The sequence below is a fragment of the Manis pentadactyla genome, chromosome 5 (assembly GCF_030020395.1).
Source record: "Manis pentadactyla isolate mManPen7 chromosome 5, mManPen7.hap1, whole genome shotgun sequence".
Lineage (NCBI taxonomy): Eukaryota > Metazoa > Chordata > Mammalia > Pholidota > Manidae > Manis > Manis pentadactyla.
The window spans coordinates 164,610,856-164,633,966 of record NC_080023.1 but is presented as its reverse complement, the minus strand read 5'-3'; the positions used below and the strand labels follow the sequence as shown (position 1 = coordinate 164,633,966).

Here is a 23,111-nt window from a genome sequence, read left to right as displayed (position 1 = left end):
AAGGTGAATGATATTCCATGACCCGTGAAAATGATAAGAAATTCAAATTTCAGTGTTCTGTACTGTTTTAGTAGAACACAGTCATGCTCATTTTTTAAAGTATTTATGGCTGCCTTTGAGCTACGACGCTATAGAGTTTGAGCAACTGTGGCAAGAACCGTAAGGCCGGCAAAGACTGAAATACTTAACTTACGGAAAGCATGCTGGCCCCTTACAACTCTCCCATTTGGGAAGTCTTCCGAGGGGATCGTACCCCGTTTGAAGAGCGCGAGTCTCAACTGAAGACTCCGGGCAAGTCCTTCCCGTCCGTGGGCCTCAGTTTCCCCAACTATAAACAGGGTTAGACGCAGCCATCTCTGGGGCCGCCTAGCAGGGGATAGAATGGGTCAGTAAAGAGCGCTGGGGCTGCTGGAGGACTGGGACTCGGGGTGGACTGGGAGCCGGCAGGAGCGCCCGGGGCGGCTCCCTCGGGGTTTCCAGCTCTGCGCGGGCGGCCGGGAGCAGCGCCCCGGAGGCCCAGCTTTCGCGGGGGAATTCCGGGCGGGGAGCGGCGGCGGGGGCGGGGCGGGACCGGCCTCCGCCTATAAGAAGGGCAGCGCGCCCGCGCCGGTCACTCGCCTGCGCGCCCTCGCCGGTCTGCGGTACCATGGCTCCCGCCCGCCTGTTCGCGCTGCTCCTGCTCCTGGTTGGCGCCCCCGCCGCTGCCGCCGAGTCGGTGGGTGCTGGGAGATCCCCGGGGGGCGGGGGGCGGACCGGTGCCTCCTTTGTTCCTGGGGGCCTGGGATTGGGTGCTCTCCGGGGACTGCGCCCGACCCCCCCCCCCGCAACTAGACGCAGAGGCCGGGGAAACTGTTGGAAACTTGGCTCCGGGGTCCCTGGGAGGCTCCGGCGTGGGGTGGCTCCTCCGCGCGCCGTGCGCGCCTAGCCTGTGGCTCTCCCGCCTCCCTCCGGCCTCGCCCCGCCGCGGGCTCTAAGCTGGGACGTGACTAAGCCGGTGTCACCTCTTCTCCCTCACCCTCTTGCCCCTTCCCTGGTGATCCTGGGACAGGCTCGAAGCTCTGAATCCTCCTCCTCGTTCTCTGCGGGCGCTAGGAACAAGCAGCTTAGAATCCGACCCGGCCTGGGGACGGGGGTGGGGGCTGCATGTACTTGGAAGGGGGAGGGGTTTAGGGTTCTTGCGGGGCCTTGTTCGCACACGAAGGAGTGGAGAAGCGCGTCCTGGCCTCACTTCTGGCCCCAGCCCTGCCACTGGCTAGTGGCTTAGGACAAGGACCTGCCCTTTCTGAGACTCAATTTCCCCGTCTGCACAAAGGGTAGTGCGGCAGGAGGTGACCGGTGCTGCATAGGGTCCCCACTAAGTTGGGACTCTGATCTTTCAAGGGCGGATGGTTTAGGATCAGCACTTCACCAGGAGCTTAAGCTCTTGCTTTCTGTAAGAGTGGTCATTTCTGTTGAACTGCAGAGGGGAAATCAGAGCACCCACCTTGGGTGGGGACTGGGGAGAGAAGGCCTCAGTGAGCCCCGAGAAGCTTCTCCTCACTGCTGTAGTTTACAAAGTCTGGGGCCACCAGAAGTGCCATTCGTCTCAGCAGCCACTTGTGGGGGAGGGAGGCAATCTCATCTGGGAAGCTGGGGGCCCAGGAATCGTTGGGAAGCGATCTGTCCCCCAGGGGCTTGGGCTTTTTGTTCCCCCTTTGTGCCCTTAAGCCCCGGTTTTGTGGGGAGCAAGTTGGTAGAATTAGGTCGTCAATGTCAATTCCTTTACGGGGCTCCTATTTCTCTGGGCTGACTTAGGGGGAAGTTATTTCTTCCCCGCAGGCATCCGCAGAGGAATGAGCGAGACCCTGAGCAATTACCTCCAGCACAATTGTAGGGTGCAGTAATGATAGCAAACACTGAGCACATACTGGGCACCTGGCACTGTTCTAATAGCTTTCTAAAGGGTGTTCTAATGACCTGTCCGTTAACTAGCTGAATTCTGACAACACTTACGTTTACTATTCTTAAACTCATCAAGGCTAGAGAGGTTAACTAACTTGTCCAAGGTCACACAGCTCATAAGGGGCTGAGTCAGATTCAAATTTGGCAGTCCAACTTCCAAGTTCCTGCTCATAAGTTGTAGTCTGATTCTACTCTGAGTGGTGGCTGTTGTTGCGTCCCTTCCTCGGGTAACTCAAGAGTTTAGAATCCGTTGAGATTTTGGGCTGGCTGGTCTCAAGGAATTCTAAAGTGGAAGGAAGCAGAGGCCCAGAGTGAGGTGATGACTTCCCCAAACTAAGGACAACCTTGCCAGAAGGTTAGTGGCTGAGCCAGGACTCCAAGGCCAAGACAGCCTAGTGCTGCTCGGGGGCAGGGCTTTACCCTGGGCCCTGAAGATGTGGAGGTGAGCAGCTGGGGAGGCGTGTGAAGGAATGCCACTCTGGGCCCCGTGGGTGGGCCAGTGTTGGGGAGAGGAAAAACCCAGGAGGTGAGTTAACTGCATGGGCCCAGTCACGTGCCCATGTGGGCACAGGGGCTGCTGAGTCTGCAGGTGCTCAGTGTGAGGAGCACACAGCTGTGTCCAAGGGGCAGTCCGAGGGATGTGGTTTGGGGGAAGGGGACTGTAGCAGCCCTGCACCTGGTGACCCGTCAGCTGGGGGAGAAGGCGGCCCTGAGCAGCTGCTTCCTGACAGGTGTCCATCTCTCCCATCCTGACCTCAGTGCTCCCCTTCCTGGCTAATGTCACAGGCCTTCCCCTTTTGGTTGGCTCACAGGGCTTCCCCTTTTGCCTCCCTGCACCCTTTCCTCCCAAGGTTGTAGGTGGAAAAATCAGAACTAGTCACAGCTGGATTAGATAGAGATCTAATCCATAGAGATGACCCAGTCGGCCTTTTCTTTTTGCAGGTGGAGAAAACTAAGGCCCATGGAGAAGGGTTTGCTAAAAGAAGTTATGAGTTACTGAGTGCTTTCCATATGCCAGATGGTGCATTTTATCCTCACAAAAAGCCTAGCATGTGGGGCTTATATTGTGCCCACGTTACAATGAGGGGACTGACAGAGGTAAAATGGTGCCACTTTGGGGTGACAGAGAGCATCCAGGCCACCAGAATCATGTCCAGTGATTTAGTCACCCCCAATAGCACTATTGAAGTTTAAGCCAAAGGCCTACCCTTCCCTTGGGTGGTGCCCCCCGCACCCCAGCCAGGTGCCACAGATTTAGGCAAGGGAGCCCCGGCTGAGCAGCCAGCCTTTTCTCTTTGGTGGGACTTGCCACCCTAAACCAGTTCTTCCTGTCCAGCTGGGAGCATTCCCCTGAACAGCCTTCCTGCCACTCCCTCCCTGGCCAATTAAAGGCAGCCTTGTTTTGGGAGCCAGACCCCCCCACCAGAGGTGTTGCTACCCAGGGGCACAGCCCCCTGACATGGCACCAGGCCCAGTCCGTTCTGGGGACATATCCCCCGCCCTCTGGCCATACTTTAGCTTAGAGATATTTCTGGTCTTCTTGAGAATTCTCTCCTTGATTGTGCAGAAGGAGGTGTGGACGGAAGCCCAGGAGGTCTAGGACCCTTTGAGCAGCCAGAGAGCTCTTTGGAATTCTTAGAAGCGCGGAGAGCTATTTGGTTTGGAGGTCTTTGTGAGGTTGGGTCCCTTTTCCTCTCTGAGTTGACAGCTCCCATCTGTAAAAATGGGGTCAACCAAATGGCCTTGAGAGTCCTTTCCACTCGGATATTCTGTTAATAATTAAGTGCCTACTCTTTCAAAGGGACCATGGAAACCATAAAGACATCTAAGGCATTACCTCCCTTAAAGAAAGTTATGGTTTGTGAGACAGTTAATATCATATGCACCCAGGGCAGGAACTCTGCTCTATTCATTTTTAGTGAAGTAACCTGTCCCATAGTACTCAGGAAATGTTTGTATAATGAATAAATAAATTCATGTGCATAACTTCGTTCTGAAAGGTACGCTGAGGTTATTTATTACTAATAGGAATGCCTCCCAGCGATTGTAAGGTAGGTATCATTATCTGAATTTTTACAGGAAACCAATGCTCAGTGGAATGTAGTGGTTTGCCAAGGTCAGAACCAGGTCTGTCTGATAACACAAGGTGTTTGCTTTGAGTGTCCTCCGAGAACATTCCAGATGAAGGAATTGGCTGGGTTTTGAGGTAGATACCATGGATTCTACTTCTCAGTTGCTTTCTGGGTGACCTTGGGCAAAGATGACCTATCTTTGGGTCTCAGTGGAATTGGCTGGATTTAAAGGTAGATACTACTTATGAATGTCAAGGCCTGGGTGACCTTGAGCAAAGATGACCTATCCTGGGGTCTCAGTGTCCCCAACTCCATAATGAAGAGGTTGGACCAAAGCCCTGCAGGGACCTTCTGCCATGAGACCCGCTGGTGGAGGGAGGGCAGCTTTCTTGGCCTCCATGGTAAAGAAGCTAAAGAAGAGAAATTTGGAGTGGGGTGGAGTGGGGGCTGACATTCAGCACCTGCCACCCACAACTCCTGGAAACAGGGCCTTTCCAAGGACTTGGAGTGCTGAGCCGGCCTAAATGAGTTGCTGGAGAGACAGACTGGGCTTTCCACCCCAGTTGTCTCTTGGGTTGAACTGGCTTCTAGTTGTCCTCAGCCTTCTGGACTGGTGGGTGTGATTTCCAAATGACTGTTTAAAATTGGGGAGGGGGCTGGACAGGTGTCTGAGTCCCTGGAGGACGGTAGTAGCTGGCCCGCCTGACTCACCCATTTCCTTTCAACCTCTTGGCTGATAGCATGGCCCTGGTGGGAGTGCTGGAATGGGCTCCAGGGTTTTACCTTTTCTTTGAGGGCTTATTAAAGACAAGTGCTTGGGAGGACACACAGGGAAAATTAGTACTCAACCCCAAACCTTCACGGGGCCTCGCCTGGGTGTGGACTTTGACACGGTAGAGTTCATCCAGTCCTCCAAGCTGGTCTGTAGACTTCTGCAGGGCAGGTAGTGCTTTTTTTCTCTGAAAGCAGAACTGAAGCTATAGCTGGTCTGAGCTCATAGAGCAAAGCTGGCACAGTCCAGCTCTGATTTGACCCCAGCAGTCTCTGATTTTTCTGATGCCCTTTCTTTGCTTCCTGGGACTGACTAGAGAGTGTTAGAATGTTGGTTGGTTGGTTTGGAGTTAGGCAGCCCTAACTCCAGAGTTCTGAAGTCCCCTTCTTCCTACACCTGGCTTTGGACTGGTCACTCAAACTCTGAGGCTCAGCTCCCTGGTCTGTGAGAAGATGGGCATTGTGGTGAAGCTTGTGGGAGAAGACAGGTCTGCAGGTGAGGCTCCCAGTAGGTGCCTGGTAGGGAGCAGTTAGTGACAATACCCTTCTTTGCCCAGGCCACCTGGATGCCAGGTGGTCCTGTACGTTTCAGGATCCCACCTCCAGGGCCCCTGGAAGGCTTTTTCCCCTCCCCCAACAGCTGCAAGTTGGGAAGGGAGGAGTCGCGGGTGGAGCTGATGCAGCCCAAATCTCCTATTTGTTTGTCTTAGAAGTGGGCTGTTTGCTAATTATCAGATGGGTTTATATTTAAACAAGAACCAGTTCTTGGCAGCCCCACCCCTCCTGCTGGGATCTATGGGAACCCCCAACGGAGTAGCTTGCAGCCTGGAGGGGGCAGGGGAGTTGCAAAGGGTATGGGACCACTGGGCCCCTTTCCAGGACTAGGGGGTCCCTCTCTGGAGTTGGAGGGGCATGGTTTCTGGTCCACGGAGGCTGAGTGAATTGCAAATAGTGCTCTGGACTTTGGGGGCGCGTGTGATGGTGGACAGAAAAGGTAGTGTTCTGAAGAGCTAGCTTTCACTGCAGGGTGCCCAGAGAGAGGGGAGGAGAAGGCACGTGTCAACGGTTGGGGCCTGATTAACCCTAGAAGTACAAGGAATCTGTCTTCTTGGGCGGGTTTGTTATTAATGCGCTGATGACATTTGTGCACAGTTCCTCTGTCCCTCTGCTGGAGGCTGGGTGACAGGGAAGGGGGTACGTTTCACAGCCAGAAAAACCTGAGTCCCCATCCCAGCCCCTCACCCAGGGACATGCGGTTAATAGATTGTCACTTCCCTGGTGTGAGTTCCAGTGTGTCCTCTTTAAAACACCTGTGTCACTCCAGGGTCATAATCGGTATTTGGCAAACTCCTATAGTGCTGGCTTAAGTTGAGTTTATTATTAGCAACTAAACAAGGGTTCTTAACCAGAGCGTGGCTTTGGGGAGGTGGTGTCTGTGTGCACCTTGAAAATGTAAACCGATGGTTAGAGGTCTTGGGGTTCATAACTCTTAATCCTTTCCAGAGCGCTGGAGGAGTTCCCTAAAAGATCACTTTGTGATCTGAACAGGTCTTCCCAGTTTGGCCTTGTACAGCCCCCTCTACCTGCCTGATAACCCCCACCCACCCTGGGTCCCACACCCTTCCCCACCCTCCACCCAGCCCCTCCCATTCATTCCTCCATTTACTCTGCCTTTTCCTGCCCCTCGGCCTTCAGACCCTGAGCTCAGCTGCCCCAGTTTTCTCTGGCACCGTAGAAGAGGCTGCAAGTCAGGTGACACCTGGGGTAATGGAAAGAGAGGCAGGGAGCAGCCGGTATGTGTGGACAAAATGACTTGGTGGGACCTGGCTTGTCAGTCAGGCCTGCGAGGCTGGCTGCCCCACCGGGACCTCAGGGCATGGGGGCAGGGGCGACTAAGGGCTGGGCTGGTCACTTGGAATGGGGACACTCCTTGCCTCCGGGAAGCCTGGCCAGGAGCTGTCGGTGGGGCCGACTGACCCGGTCTGGAGCGGTGGCTTCCTCACACTGGGCGGGGGCAAGGAGGGGGAGGCTGGGGAGGGCAGGAAGCCAGCGCCCAGGGCTGATAGGATCGGTGGAGACAAGGCTATCCGACTCCGCCGCTGGGAACACGGGAGGCTTGTTTACCTCCTTGCCCGTGGGTCCAGCAGGGACTTGGGATCCGCTGCCTAGATTCCAAGCCCCAGCTTCATGGCCTTCTGTGTCTGCGGCCCGAGGGGGCCAGGCCCCTCCCTGCTGTCTCTAGCGGTAATCGGAGCAGCGCCCAGCTTGGTTCCCGGCCTGGGACAGAGGGAGGCTTGTCTATGAGAGCTGCCTTTTACAGGTGGGGAAACCAAGGCCCAAAGAGGGGATCTCTCAAGGTCTCCTGGGGAGTTAGTGACAGGGTACTACATCAACCCCTGGCAGGGGGATGACCAGGCTACACAGAAGCACCCCACCCCCACCCCTTTCTCAGCTGGCACCCCAGGATCCTTGTTGTGGGAATGGGCTGCCCGAGGGTTGGTGAAAAGCTGGCTGCTAGCAGTGCCCAGCCTGGCTGCTCTCCTGAGTGATTGTGTTCAGAGTAACCCAACCTCGGAGTGGGCAGAGCGAGACATTTGAACCTCCATCCCACCCCAACCCCCATCCCACCCCCATCCCCAGACCTGGCTTAACCCTTCAGGTACCAGAGCAGCAGGTGGTGGATTGGTATGTGGTTTCTCTCTGCCTTCTAGGTATTTTTTTCATCCCCCTGGGAGGTCAGGAAATACTCTGGGGATACAGGTCCCCAAGAAGAATTTCAGGTGTCCCTGGCCACTGCCGTTTGCTCCTTTTGGGAAAATACAATTGGTCTTCTCTCTGCCTGTGTGCTTAGGACAGGTGCTCCACATTGTACCACCTTGGGCAGGTGTCTGCTCATCTTTGGGTCTTTTTCTCTCAAACAGTCTCAAGAGATCAGATTGGTTGCTGAAAAGTCTCTGGTTTCAGAGTCAAAATAAATACCCATTATTGATTACATCCCTTCATGGTTTGCAAAAAACACCTCCCCATTCACCGACCACCTTCTTTGTAGCAATGGAACTACTGCAGCTTTTCCCAGGCCTCTCAGACCCTCTGAGCACTAATCCCCTTAGCCAGAGTGAAGTAGGTAGAGATTAATAATAGCAGCTACTCACTGAGCACCTGCTGTGAGCCAGGCCCAGGGCTGGGTCCCTTACTCACACCAGTGCATTTCACTTAATCCTCCTCATTCTGCAGATGCGATGGTCCTGGTGACAAAAAGAGGAAACAGGATTTGAGATGGGAAGTAACCCCCAAGGGCCGTAGAGTTAAGTGGGAGAACTGCAGTCTGCTTGCCGGTCTGCCTTTACCAGTAGCCACTGTGGGGGTGAATCCTTCGTTTCAGATTCCTAATTGTGGCCCCCAGGTTTTGCTCATTCTGGGGGATCTCTGACCCTTCAAAAGGCGGCAGGGGGAGGACAGTGACTGTATCAGTGGCCCTTCCTGGGGATCTCCTGCTGGGATCACTCTGGTGGCTTCAGTAGTTGGAGCCCAGGGTACTTGCCATCCCCACTCCTCCCCAGTTTGGCTTGCCCAATTGTCCTGGTTTCATCTCCTGAAAAAAGGGTTAAAGTGTGTCCCTGACACTGTCTTCCCTGGGGAGGAGCCAGGTGGGGGGAGGTTCTCCTCCCTGTTTTCCTCCCACCCGTTCACAGTTAGCCAAGTCCTGACCCTGAACTTCTCCCTGGTACCCCAGCCAAGTTGCTGTTCTTTTGCTTAAGCAATATCACTTTCACCTTCGTTTACTACCTGGTGAGGGGCAGGAGTTCCTGGGAACCTGGCCTGGCAGTGTGGGCGGTGGGGTTGGGGTGAAGAGGTGAAGTGTTGATGGCACTGAGAAGTTAGGTTGTGGCTAAGGCATGGTCTTGAGAAAGATCTAGGTTGAATCCCAGCTCTGTCGCTTTCTAGCTGTGTGACCTGGGATGAATGACTCAGGGAGCCTCAGTTTTCTGCCAGGGCTGTTGTGCCAATAAAGTGAGCTCATATATCGAAGCCTCGCTTGGTGCCTGACGTGTAGTGGGTACCATGCTAGTCACCCCAGCCCGTGCTTGTCCTGGTGACTGAAGCTGCAGGACTGTGGCAGGGTTGGTGATCTTTCCTGAATGTAATGCCTCTCTCTGGTCTAAGGACTGGGTGGAGAATGTATCTGGCATGATAGCTGTGGCCTGTAGATTCACTGAGACCTGGGAAGTGGGGAGGGTGGACAAGCCCAGCCCAAGAGCCAGGAGACCAAGGTTCTCAGCCCAGCTGTGTTCCAGCTGCTTGAGTGACCTTGGCAAAGTCTCTTGTCTTTCAATCTGTTTGCTGAGTTGTGAGATGGTTGGGCTGTCTGTCCTCAGAAACCTCCTGTTGGCAGGTGTGAGTCCCTTTAGAACAAAACGGCACCCACCCTTTCTTCTTTTCTCTGGGTAGTTGGGGCAAGTGTCTAGCATCTCTAAACCCCCAGGCATCAGGGCAGGCAGGGTCTGGGGGACCCAGGCCCACTGCCTTATTCACCTGGTGGTTTCTCTTGTGAGTCTGTGAGAAGGACAACAATACAGGGAGACCAGAGGGCCCAGGGGGTGCCTGCGTGTGCAGCACGGGTGGACAGATGTTTCCCAGGGTAAGGGTGGGATGAGCCCAGCACAGACCACGTCCTTAGCCAGGGGCAGGGGCAGGTCATTCTCTGGTCAGGGCTGGGCCTGGCTCCTGGATGGCCTGCTTTGTTCTTCAAAGTCACCCCAGAATGAATGGGCCTTGTCTGAAAAGAGGGCTGGGCAAGGATGGCTGGAGGTGCACCCCTCCACCTCCCTACCCCTGCACAAATGGGGGTGATTGCCCACAATCCCACGAGCTTGGTCCTGTCTTGCTGGCTGCCCCCTTGGGAATTTCCCTCTTGTCAGGGTCATGGGCACAGAAGGGGCCAGGGACAAGCAGAGGGGATGCCTTGGGGTTGAGGAAAGGTTTAGTTTCCTGTGTTCTCCCATCTGCACACCTCACAGAGCTTCTTCCAAGCCCCTTGTCTTGCTGTGGGAGGGCACCTAGGCTTACCTAGTGTGGTCCTTAGGGACCCCGACCTTTTAGAGCACTGGAATGGGTGTCTGATGGGCTCTGATCCTGGCCGTGCCACTGACACCCTCGGTTATCCTCTTCAGGAACCTGGAATAAAAATATGAAGGGTTGGGGATTACCAGGCAACCACTAAGAGGGCTGAACTGGGAATAAATCTGGGTTTCAGCCCAGGTTTGGTACTTGCTGACTTGGCTCCAGGATCACCAGACCGGCCTCCTCTCTTAGTCTTCCCATTTCACTAATGCCAGTGTTATCCGTGCCAATCAGCATGCTCATCCTGTGGGATGTTTTGAAACACCCCTTAGCACTTTCACATACTAAAAGGCAGGATGTGTAAACAACCTCCCATGGCTCCCTGGGGACAAAGGGAGCTGGGGAGGGTCACAGTCTGAAACAGCCCATTTGGAGGACTTTGAACTCTGACTCCCCACAGCCGTCTGGTCTCCAGGCCAGGTCAACAAGTGGCCACATACCTTCTTGCCCTCCTGGTCTGGGTTTGACCTTCACTTAACAGGGCCCCCTCCTAGCCTGGGTAAGTGGTCACTCTATGTACACATGTGTTCATGCATGTGTTTTTATGTATGTGGATAAAGACTCTGGTAACCCAAGCCTGGGTTCTGGTCAATGTGGCCACTTTCTGCCTCAGTGACCTTAGGCAGAGAACTTTACCTTTCTGAGCCCTTGTTTCTACTTTTGCAAAAAAGATCTATTTGGAGGACCTGCTTCATGCTAAGTGCTTAGTTTGGTAAGTCAGGGGGATCCTACTGTTTCAGATTTGGGGCCCCAGGGGGATTTGCAGCAGGAGATGGGGGTAGGGATACAGGGACCTCACCCTGGGGACAGGCAGCTTGCACAAAGATGGAGGAACCTTCCTCCTGAGCTGCCAAACCAAAGCCACAGGCACGGGGCTGTGCGGGGGCTGGGGCTGAAATTCCAGCGCCAGCAGCTCAACAGCTCCTGATTCCAGAGTCATGAAGTCATCCCTAACCAGGGCTTAACCCCTTCTGGCTCCCCGCCTCCCTGGGTGCCAGGGGCTCAGCCGCAGTGCTCCCATCCGGCAGGGGGGAAGGGGCTGCCTGCCCACTGCCCTCCTCCTGGCCTGACTCCGCTCCCTTCCAGGAATCCAGGAATCCGGTGGGTGGAGGGGGTGGAAGAGGGCACGACAGTCTGGTTCTGCCTGCCTTTCCCCAGAAACCTGTGGAGGGAGTCCAGGAGGCTGGGCCTCTCCCTTGGGTAACCTTGTCTTAGGAATAGATATTCCTTCAGGCTCCCTCCCATCCTGTCACCAACAGTCTCAGTTGGGTTAAGGACAGCCTGGGGCAGTCAGAAACTGACACCAGACCTCTTGCCAGGCTGAGTTATGTGGCTAACTCACTGCGTGATCTTGGGCAAGTCACTGCCCTGTTTAGGGCTCAAATTCTCTCAATTTATGTGAAATGAGAGGACAGGCTTCTCCAGCTAGAATTCTGTGGTTCTGAGCAGAGCACCCCCACACCCACAGCAGTCAGGGGCTCTGGGAAAGAAGATGGGACAGACTATCTTGGAGAGGGGTGTGTATTAAATTTCATTGAAACCCCAACTCTTCTGGCACATAGTAGGCCCTTTAATGTTTGGATAAATTTGGGAAAGAATGAGTTTGCCCAGGGCTGCTGTCCTGTGGGCGGACAGAGGCCAGGGGAAGGCTGGTACGCATTCTGAAGATTCCTCCTCTGTCCAGCTCCAGGGGCTGGGCGCAGAGTAGCTGCTGTTCGGTAGGACCTTGGGAAAGTTCTCTGCCTCCCGGGACCTTTGACACTTTCCTTTTGAAAGCTGCTCAGTGGGGGTGGACCTACTAAGATTCTGCTGTCACCAGCCAGGTCCCCACGGGATAGGGGCTGAGTGACACTTGTGGATGCAGGAGTGGAGGGTCTGTGAGGGCAGGAACTGTGCCTCTGTGCCCGCTGGCAGTGCTGTGACAGCGCTGGTGGCGGACTGGTTCCACGGGAGATGTTTGGAAGGCTGAATGAGAGAACGTGCTTTGTGCACTCTTGAGTCACCAGGTCTGGGCAGTGCCCTGACCTGAGGCTGTCCTGGGATGTGGGTGAGCCAGCCCTGCCTGTCCCAGCCCGTCTGACTCAGCTGGGAAAGGTGTCCACAACTAGGCAAGGCCAGAGCCAGCAGCGCTCTCCCTGCCGTGGCTGAATCAGCTGTGACTGCATCATAGAAGCCCGGAGGATCCCACCGGGGGCCGGCCTGTGTGGATGGGGCCTCCGCCTCTGAAGTCAGGCAGTCCTACGCTGATCCTCACTCTCTCAGCTGCTCTCTGTGTCAGAAGGAAGTACCCGGTTTCCTTGGTTGTAAAATGGGGCTGAAGACATGCCTTTAAAGTTGTTAAGAACAGGGCCTGGCACATAGCAGGTACTTAGTGAAGGTATCTACTGATATTTATATTCTGATTATTATACTTCATGGTTTTATTAGCCCAGGATGGAAAAGAGACTTAGGCCTAAGATCAGACAGCAAGTCAGGAGCCAGGAGGGGTTCAGAACCCAGGTTGCCAGGCTCTGGCTTGACCCCCTTCCAGTACCCTTTCTAGGCTGTTATAGGGGCTATTGACTGATGCATCTCCTTTTTTTCACCCTAGATCCGAGAGACCGAAGTCATTGACCCCCAAGACCTCCTAGAAGGCCGATACTTTTCTGGCGCCCTACCAGATGATGAGGATGTTGGGGGGCCTGGACAGGAACCTGAGGACTTTGAGCTGTCTGGCTCTGGAGATCTGGGTATGAAGGGTGTGATGTGGCAGTCCTGGGGCGTGCGGCTGGAGGGAAGGTGGCCTCACCAACTAGGGGAAGTGACCACACTTTGAGATGTGGATTTTTGTGGGGACTTTTCTGCATTTCCCCCCACCCTCAATAAAGGGGAAACAAAGGTAACTGGATCGACCAGTTACCCAGAGACCTTCCCTGGGAGAGTTTGTTGATTTGAGTTCATTTGTAGCTCTAGGTGTTCCGAGCACCAGCCTGGACCTGTCCACCTATGGCCAAGGGCATGGCGGGGGTGGGGCTGAGGTGGAGAATAGATCGTGTTTTTCTTCCTTTGAAAAGGAAAGCGAAAGGACCAGCTCAGGAGCCTGGGGGTGTGTGTGGGCAGAGATGTGGGTGGGGAACCAAGAACAAGCCCCTGCTTCAGAGGGGGAGGGGAGTAGATGAAGGCACCCAGGCCTCTTGGCCTGGCCAGGGGCGGGAACCCCTCGGTCTTCTGTGACTTCCGGGGCCCTGGCTGCTGGGCCAGACAGAGATACTGAGAAGTGTCCCTCCTGTGTGCCAGGTGGTGTAACGATCTGAAAAGTGAGCTATTGCCCTGAGTTCAGACTGCCACTCTGTGACCTCGGAGGCTTGGTTTCCTAATCTGTAAAATGGGAATGGGAATGACAGTACATCAGGGTGTGGGATCGGACTGAATTAAAGCTCTGGGCACATACTAAGTAAATATTTTAACATTGCAATTTCTAGTATTTAATATTATAATCTACAGTCTTCTCAAATGAATCTCCTGGAGGCCTCGTTAAAATGATGATTCTGGTTGAATGCGCCCCGAAATTCTGCATGTCTAACCAGCTCCCAGTCCCTGGCTCCACACTTTATGGAGCAAGGGTTTGGTGCTGACAGAGCATCTGCCCAGATCCTGGCTCAGCACTCCTGTGAAAGAGCCGGGGAGGCGGGTCTTAGGAGCTCCATTGTACAGACGAGGTGACTGAGGCTGGGTGCGAGCGGTCGCTCGCTGGACTCAGCGCTAGGGGGCCAGTTGTAAGTTAGGACTCCCACCAGCCGTGGCTGAAGAAGGGGTCATCTATCTAGGGGTAACTGACCTCATGCTCACACAGCCTTTCTGACTTTACAGATGATTCAGAGGACCCCGAGATCTCCCCTAAAGTAATCCAGCCCTTGGTAAGTAGCTACACGCCTTTTCCTCTCCCCACTTGCTGCTCTGTAACACTTGCTGAGAGGGGCAGTCTGAGGGGGGGTCTGACCTCACCCTGCAAGAGGTATTTATTTGCGGCCTGGGGCTCCTAACTGGGCAGTGGTAGGCCCTCTTCCCTGTAGTGATAATCACTGGCACCACCTAGTGTGTTGCCAGCACCTTCTCTGTGCATCTCTAGGTATTTCCCAACACCCATATCAAATTATGTGTATATAGTTCTATGTACTGCAGTTTTCACTTATAGTGGTCATGAGTATTTCTCCAGGTAATTAAATGTTCCTCCTATTCATTTTTACAACTAATCGTAGCTCACTTGGTTCCCTTACTGATGCAGAAGTTCTTTATAACTTTTTGATACTCTAGAATTACAACACTACAGCAAGCATCTTTTACACAAATCTATGATGAGCTCCTTAGGATGGAATCCCATAGGCAAAATTGTTGCCTCAAAGGGCAGGTTGTTTCTGCAGTTGCCAAACTGCCCTTCGGAGTGGTTCTTTGGAATAATCCACTGACCAACATCGGCTTCCCTGTGCCCGTGGTTACACTATTCGTTCCCCATTTGGGGCAGATCTACTAGAAAAATTGAGGGTAAGGATTTGACAGCATAATTGTTGAGGGGCTGTTGCTGATTTCTGCCCGAGGACCACATGGTTCAGCCAGTGGGATGCCAGAACCAGTCTCCCCATCTGGCTGACTGTCCCTGTCCTCTGCCCTGGGTCTCTTCCCAAACCATCCTGAGTGTTGTCTCTTCTCCTTCCCCCTTCCAGGTGCCTCTAGATAACCACATCCCTGAGAGGGAAGGGCCTGGCAGCCAGGTCCCCACCAAACCCCAGGACCTGGAAGAGAATGAGGTCATTCCCAAGAGGAGCTCACCGTTTGAAGGGGGCGACAATGTGCCCAACAAGGTGTCCATGTCCAGCACTGCCCAGGGCAGCAGCATCTTTGAGAGGACAGAGGTCCTGGCAGGTAAGGTCCGGTGCTCCTCACCAGGGACCTCAAAGGGGAGAGGGCTCAGAGGGCGACAGTGCTGAGGCACACGTGCCTTTAGCTCCTTGGTACCCTTTCTTTAAAGCCACAGGGTGTCCCGGGGCCTTGAAGGACTGCCCTTCCCTGAGGGGTGGCTCTGGGTGTGCAGCCTGGTGGAGGGGGAAGAATTGCCTCTCAAGGGCTTCTAAAGAATAGACTGAGTCCTTCAGTGGCCTTAAGACCTTCTCTATTTTCAAAGCACTTTCACAGCCTGGGTTTGGCACCTGGGGAGTTAATTATTAAAAGTTAACTTTCCTTGAAAAACATCCCTTAAAAGCCCAGAGGCACCTTTGAATTGGACTGGCTAACCCCCTCCCAGCTGCTCCATCACTTGACAGCCTTGTGACCTTGGCTGAGAAGCTTGCCAACCTCAGTTGATGAGATGAGCCTCAGTTTCCTTCTGTGGAAATGGGTGCAGCGATACCTCCCTGGGTTGGTAATGACTCCATGAAAAAATTGAATCTGAAATAACCCGGCAAACTATAAAGGGCTTCCCTGATTTGTTAGTATGATCTGATTGACTCTTCATTGATCCTTCATAGTGGGTGGCCTACTGGGAACCTTCCTGTGACAGGTTAAGAAACTGAGGCCAGGAGAGGTTCGGTGTTTGGCCTCAGGAGAGAGCCACAGGGTTCTTGACTCTCCTGTGCTGTGGGGAAAGCTCTGTCCCAGGGTGAGGCTTCAGGAGGGGCTCTTTCACACCTGGCTATTGAGCCTTCATCTAGAGAGGTGATGGGCTCCCTCTCTCCTTCCCAGGCAGCTTTGGGGGTCATCCCACGGAACTCCCTTTCTGGCCCGTTATTACAGGCTGAGGGCCAGTCTGAATAAACCAGCCTCTGGAGTGGGTGCCCTAGGCTGTCTGGGTTACTCCTGTCTCCTGGTAGCCCTCTGGGCCCTTGAGGTACAGGAAAAGAGCCCCCCACGCCCTGCCTCAGGTAAAGGATTTTCCCTGCCTGTTGCAGATGAGGCTCCCTGGGAGTATAAACCCAGGTGACTGGGCCCAGCTCAGCCCTCACCCCGGCCTGTACTTGGGCCATTCTTCTTCTTTTTTTTTCAACTTCACTACTTTCTGTGTGATGTGGATGGTGTGGGTACTGCTGGATCCTGAGAGATCTTTTAGTCTTGTAAGATTCACACTGTTTAGAGATATTTTAGAAGTAAGGCCTCCCCATCTTCAACCACAGAGTTTCACTTTTAGCTGGCATATATAGGCATATTAGCATACGGTTTTGCTCTTAGCAACTAAGGGTTCTACTTCTTTTAAAGAAACATTTAAAAACCACTGATTTAGTCCTAGCAACTGTTTCTTATATATGGGGAGACTGAGGCACAGAGGAAGCCAACTACTTGCTTTGGGTCACATAATAAGAGACAGAACCAAAGCCAGGTCATCTCTTAAATCTTCCATCTGAGAATCATACAAGTATAAGATCTTCACGTGAAACGTTAGTTGTTGAGCCAGCTGAGGCAAGACCTTCCATTCCAGTAGCTTCTAAATGGCACCTGGGAGCATCTCAAGCGCTTGGTATGCCATGTGATTCGTGTGAGTCACCACAGCAAGCCTATCAGACAGGTCTGGTCATCTGTATTCTTACAGATAAGGAAACTGAGGCTCAGGGAGGCCAAATCATTTGTCCAAAGTCACAAGACCAGGCAGTGGTAAGACCTAGCATTTAAACCTCCTAAATCACTTCTCAGACCTTGAACCATGACCTTGTGGGAATTCCCAGCACAAGCCATGGGCCCGATTGAGGATCTGGGGTTCTCAGAGGGCAAGGGAACAGAAGCAGGAATGGGGTTGATACCTATTATTCCATGTGCTTTTCCTGGTATTTCCTGGGGACACTTTGTTGCTGCATTAAGCATAGAGTTTTAGCCAAGAAAGGACCTTCTTAACTCCTCTCTGCCCCACTGTCCCCATTCTGTGCATAGGTTTGGAATATGCGCAGGGACAGAAAATAAATCTTCTTAGCCTGAGTAAGACCAACTTAGGGAACTCAGTCTGCCACCAAATGGATTGTGTGAAACATCCCTGCCCCCTCCACAAATGGGAATGAGCTATTCAGGCCACCTGGCACAGTGCAGAGACCAGATGCTCGCCCGTGGTTAGAGACCTCCAGCTTCCTGGACTAGCAGGTGCCCCAGGGGTAGCGCTGCTCTCTAAGCTGGGCTGTGAGTGTCATTTATGAAGCACTTAACCGCTGTGCCAGGCCTGATGTAGCGTGCTAGGGACCCAGAGATAAACCATAAAGGTTTATAATGAATGTGCATTGAACATATGCTATGTACAGTTCTAAGCACTTTAAGTGGATTAGTTTGTTTAATCCTCAGGACAAACGTATAAGAAAGGTACTATTATTTCCATTTTGCAATGAGAGGGATTAAGGAACTTGCCTAAAATCACCCAGAAGCAGAGGCCTGTCTAGGTTTGTGCGCACACAGGGACAACCATGGGGGGCGCTGTGCTCGGGACTTTCCGGTGAGGATGTGCAGGGGGATTTCCTCAGCCTGCTGTTTTCTTCTTGCTCCTGGCACAGTCAGTGCTAAGCTGTTGCTAGGGAGTTGCCTGGTGTGCGGGAAGAGCCTGGCTTTGGACTCGAGCAGACGTGGGTTGGAATGGTGGCCTTGCCACTTGAGCTCTTTGGTCCTCAGTGACATACAGTGACTGATGTCTTCTCACAAATGAGGTTGTGCCCGGCACAGGCAGTGGTGATGGCAAGGACCCGGCTGTGAGGTACCCCACTGGGAGGTTGTGGCAGTGCCCCGAGGTCCTGATGAGTAGCTCTCATCACCCACGTGCTTTCTCTCCAGCTCTGATCGTGGGCGGTGTCGTGGGCATCCTCTTTGCTGTGTTCCTGGTCCTGCTGCTGGTGTACCGCATGAAGAAGAAGGACGAGGGTAGCTACGACCTGGGCAAGAAACCCATCTACAAAAAAGCCCCCACCAATGAATTCTATGCCTGAAGCTTCCTCGTGGGCACCATCTTGGACCTCAGGGGGGAGGGAAGCCAAAGGATTTGGAGGGGTGGGCATTAGAGGGATGGGGGGGCAACCTAATACTGACCTAGCAGCTCTGATTACATTGTAAGGAACAGAAACGAGACTTCACCCTCCGTTCCTGCCCGCCTCTCCTTGACTCTCTGGGCCTCTGATTTGTCCCAACAGAAAAATGGGGTTAAACTTGGCCTTTCTGAAGGCATGTCTGGGATTGGATCATTTCTTAATCTTCCCGATTAGAATCCAGGCCCATCTTAGGAGCCTCTACTGAACAAGCCTCACCCTGAGCCCACTCCGGAGCTGCTGGGAGTCCCAGCGGCGGCCTTACCCCTCCTCCCTTTCACAGTCTGTTCCTCTACCAGGACCTGGAAGAAGGAACTAGAACCATCTGCACCTTGAGATGTGTCCGTCAGAGGGCACGTGTGACCACACTACAGGAGTCTGTGGTATACCTTGGGCCATTCTAGGCTCTTTCAAGTGACTTTTGGAAATCAACCTTTTTTATTTGGGGAGGGAGGGGAGCTAAAAGTTCATACTGAAATGCATTTGTAGAACATTTGTAAATCTATTTTTAGTGGGGTATTGTTTTGTAACCGTTCATTCCTTCATGCAGAGGCTCTGTGCCTGATCAGGAGCATGGATGCTAATGTGTCCTTTGCCTCTTGCATGTTTCCATAGCATCCACTGAGTATGTATTTAATGGTGTTTTGCTTTTGTTTCTCAAAAATGAGAGCAAGAGTCGGATATATGATTTCTATTAATTTTTTTAAACTTATTTATAGCCTCAGACAAGTCTCCTTCTCCCTTCCTCTTTTTCTTTAAATACCCTCCCCAACCTCTTTTTTTTTTTTACTTCACACTCCCCTGCTCACATTGGCCCTTTCTGTAGCTGCTTCCTCTGGTAAGTAGCTGTTGCTTTTTGAAACATAATTTTCTAGCAGATTCCAAACTATAATGTAGGGGATGGTGAGATATTTGTGTCTCTTTTCTTGTAATATATTGTTATTATTCCTTGGCTCTAGAAAAATAGATAAATATATTTTTTCAGGAGATAGTATGCTATTTCCCTTTTGAAGTTGGCGGGGTGGTTGAGTGAGTGGATGTTTGTGTGGCTGAGTGGGCGTTTGCCTCTCCTGCGCTCTCGTCGTGCCTTCTCCTGATTGGGCTGGAATAGCTTCTGCTTTGAGCCCAGCTGGTGTCCTTTTATTTGCTTTCTCCAAATTTAAGAGAAAATGAGAGAGCTGCACTGTCCAATATGGTAACCACTAGCCACGTGCAGCTATTTAAATCAATTAAAATTACATAAAGTTAAAAATTTATTCTTCAGTTACTCTAACCACATTTCAAGTGCTCCGTTGCCACCTGTGGCTAGTGGCTGCCGTACCGAATGTGCAGGTGGGGGACCGTGTCCGTTTATCAGACAGCCCTGCTAGGGCTCAACGCCGGGCTTAACAAGTCACAGCCCTGGCTTCGCTGGGGTGACCTTTGTCTCCCCAGGCAAAGCGGAGGGTGGGGAGGGCTGATGAAGTCCCAGCTCTGCTGCCTGTTATCTGCGACCCTCCGTCTCCAAGGAGGCAAGGCCAGGGGGCTTAGCCTGGGCAGGCTGCATCTCCTGACCCCACTGGCTGGGGTGGGGGAACCACCCTCCCTCCCTGTACCTTTCACCACCACAATCCGGGGGCCTAGCTGGCTGGGCCCTCTTATCCCCCCCATGTCCTTTTCCTCTGGCTATGTTGGGAGTGAGCACCTTTTCTTGTAGCCACCTCACACTGTTGTCTGTTACTGAATTTTTTGATAAAAACTTAATAAAACCAGGTACTTTCCAGACTGCTTGCCTCTGTCATTTTAGTTTGTAAATCATCCTGAGTTTGACCTTTCTGAGTTCCCTTGATGTTAGTGAAGCCAAAGATAATTCCCTGTGCAAATGCCCTTTGGGGTACCAGATGCCAGAGACAGATGTAAGAAGCCAGAAAGGGCCTGAAGACGAGGGAAGAATGAATGGGCTCCTTGTGGCTTGTGGGGCGTGTCACCCCACCTCCATGTTTTGTTTAGGTGTCACCATGTTTAAAAAAAACACACAAAAACCCTTGGATTAGTTGCCAGCTATAGAAATGAGGATGTTTCCCATAAAAACCCAGATTCCTCACGTCCCTTGGGAAAAATTGAAGATTTGGCAGCTCTTGGGCTCCGTGGCATCCACTGGGAGCTGCTAACGGGCGGGGGAGCACCTCTAGCCGGGGATTCTCTGCCTTGCCGCAGGCCCCGTCCACCGGCTTCACTCCCATCCCTTGCTTAGCATCTGCGGGCCCTGCAGTCGGCAGGCGGTGGACAAATACCATCGACACCTCTCGATATCATAACCCCATGAGGATGGTGAGTCCCTTTCCGCTGAGAGGCAGCCTGCCCTGAGTTTGTGCAGAGTTCAGCCTTGGCCTCTGGTGTTCTTCCCTTCGTGCCGTCTTGCCCAGTGCTGCTCTGGGGTCCGAGAAGGGTGCAGAGAGGAACTGGTGGAAGCAACCCTCACATCACACGTGCAGTGCCATGAACCCAGTATATGCTTACCGATGCGCCTGCTTAATCACAACTCCACAGAGGAGGTGCTATCAGTATGCCCATTCTACGGATAGGGACCTGCAGCTAAGAGGTTATATAACTTGCCCAAAGTGACACAGCTTCCCAACGGTGGAGGTGGGATTTGAACCAGGCTGTGGTGCTCTGGAGTCTGCTCATAACCACACAGCCTATCACATGATACCCAGGGCCCCCTCACTGAGGCCCTGCAAACCCCCGCATAAGCACTGAGTCCTGTCTCAAACACCATGGTATCTCAGATTCCTCCTGAGACCCTGCCACACCCTGCTTTCCTGAGCTGCATGAGGCTTGAGTGGGTCGCCATCCCTTATAATTTGGGTCTTGCATCTGCACCTCATATCTGTTAGGTCAGCGCTGCGAGATACAGGAGCTACTAGTCACGTTGTTATTTAAGTGTAAATTAATTAGAATAACGAAGTAGCTCCTCAGTTGTACTAGCCACATTTCTGGTGCTCAGTAGTCACATGCAGCTGGTGGCTGGTTACTCTTGGACAGGGCACACAGATAGGGAGCATTTCTATTGTTGCAGCAATTTCTGTTAGGGCTTGTTGGATGACGCGACTGTGTGACTGTGGGTCAGGACTTCTGGACTTAGATTTCAGCTTTCACCAGCTGTTACCTTGTGCTCCAACAGCCTGCAGGGAGGTAGGTCAGAGCCTGGTACAAGGTAAGTGGTCAATAAGAGGCAACTTTGTTTCCATGAGCAGTGCCATCTTTTGGGTAAGCTATTAGCCCCAGAAGGCCCCTGTATTCTTTCTATTAGGGACTTAAAACAACATAATATATCTCACATAGTTTCTGTGGGCCAGGAACTTGGGAGCAGCTTAGCCAGCTGCTTCTGGGGTCTTTCGAGGTGGTAGTCAGAATGTGCTGCAGGCATCTGTAACCTTGACTGAGCAGGAGGATCCACGCCCAGGACGGCTCCCTCACAGCAGGCACGTTGGTGCTGCCTGTTGGCGGGGTCCTCAGTTCCTGGCCGTAAGCTGGTCAAATATCCTCATGACATAGCTGCTGGCTTTTTTTGGAAGCTGCAAGCTGGGAGTCACACACTGTCATTTCCACAATACCCCACTGGTCACCCAGATCAGCCCTATTCATAGAGAAAGGAGACTACAGAAAAGCAGGAAAAACCACCAGGGTTAAAACACATTAGAAGCCATCTTGAAGGCTGGTTACGTAGTCCCATGGCTGGTCAACTCTGGACGGGGTTAACTGACCTGGAGAGCCAACTCGGAGTGGAACTTGGTATATTATTTCTGAGGCTTGCATATAATATGCAAAGTGGGTTTTGGGCACTATTGGACCATTTTTGTTCACGACCCTGCCAATCTTCTGAAGCAGCAGAAGTACTGCGCTCTCTTTCTATGGGGTGATTCCTTCAGGGGGCATGGGAGACCTACAGGCCACATAGATTCCCCCTGGCCAATAATTTGCTAGGAGGTTTTGGGGAGTGGGATACTCAGAATACTAAGCTGGCCCAGAAGATTTCTGCCTCTGGTGTATACAGCTTGTCTATTCCCTCCTCTTGAGTGTGGGCAGGACCTGGAAATGTGATGGATGTCACTCCCATGATTAGGTTACATGAGACAGCAAAGGTGAGGGTCCCAAATTAGTTGATTTTTGAGTTACTAAAAAGGGAGATTATCCTAGCTGGACCAGACTTAGTCAGTTGAAAGCACTTATAAGGAGGCCTGAAACCCTCCTGTTAAGAGCTCTCTTGTTGGCCTTGAAGAAGCTGTCATGAGTTCTACAGCTACAAGGACATGAACTTTGCCAACAACTGTGTGAGCTTGGAGGACCCTGTACCTCAGAGAATCTGCAGCCCTGGCTGACACCTTGCTTACAGCCTTGGGAGAACTTGGATAGAAGACCCAGGTAAGGTGTGTGCTTGGACTCCTGAGCCAGGGAAATTGTGGGACAGTAAACTAGTGTTGCTTTAACCCACCACAATAGTGGTAATTTGCTGCACAACAGACAGCTAATACTGGAAAGTCACTCACCTCCTCAGATCAGCAATTTCTCCATCTGCTACACGGAGGGAGAGTGCAGTAGGGGTCATCTCTCGAAGTGTTTCTGGACTAACAATGGTGAGCAACTGGCCCACAGAAAGTAGTTACTGGGGGCCAGGCCCCGTTGAAAGTGCTTTGCATCTGTTAGTTATTTTATATCTTGTAACAGCCTATGAAACAACTGCTATTACTGCCATTTACAGAAGAGGAAACATGAGGTGCAGAGAGGTTAAGTGACGTGAACATGCCAGCTAGTACATACAGCTTTGACTCCAAGATGACTGTTGTCTGAAAAGCCACCATGAGATCTGTGTTCCTTCATTTCAGGTGACCTCTCTGAAATTACACGAGTAATTAGTGTGAGGAGAAGGGAGCATATATACAGAGTGTATGTATGTATATATGTCTATGCTAGGACAAAAACATCGAAGCCCAGGGTGAGGTGCGTGTGGCACACTTCTGGACACCTGCCAGGGTTGCAGAGGAGGATGCTTTGAATCAGATAGGGGCTTGGAGATGAACTTGGCAGAGTGAGCCCCACTTCAGCACTCTATCACCAAGGTGAGTCCCTAAAGAGCTTGGTCACAAGGCTCTGCCTTCCCCCAGAACTTTGCCTGTCTCTCCCTGGGTGGCGAGCAGCCAGCTGTAGC

At 52.5% G+C, this 23,111-nt stretch overlaps 1 protein-coding gene across 1 annotated transcript; it reads left to right on the top strand.

Annotated features, from left to right (window-relative positions):
- Positions 1 to 560: 560 nt before the first annotated feature.
- SDC4 (syndecan 4) lies at positions 561 to 19,687 on the top strand. Its single transcript, XM_036902168.2, has 5 exons — positions 561 to 715; positions 12,496 to 12,634; positions 13,755 to 13,801; positions 14,606 to 14,804; positions 17,676 to 19,687. The coding sequence occupies exons 1-5, from the start codon at positions 647 to 649 to the stop codon at positions 17,825 to 17,827; spliced, it is 606 nt and encodes a 201-aa protein (XP_036758063.1). The 5' UTR covers positions 561 to 646; the 3' UTR covers positions 17,828 to 19,687.
- Positions 19,688 to 23,111: the final 3,424 nt, after the last annotated feature.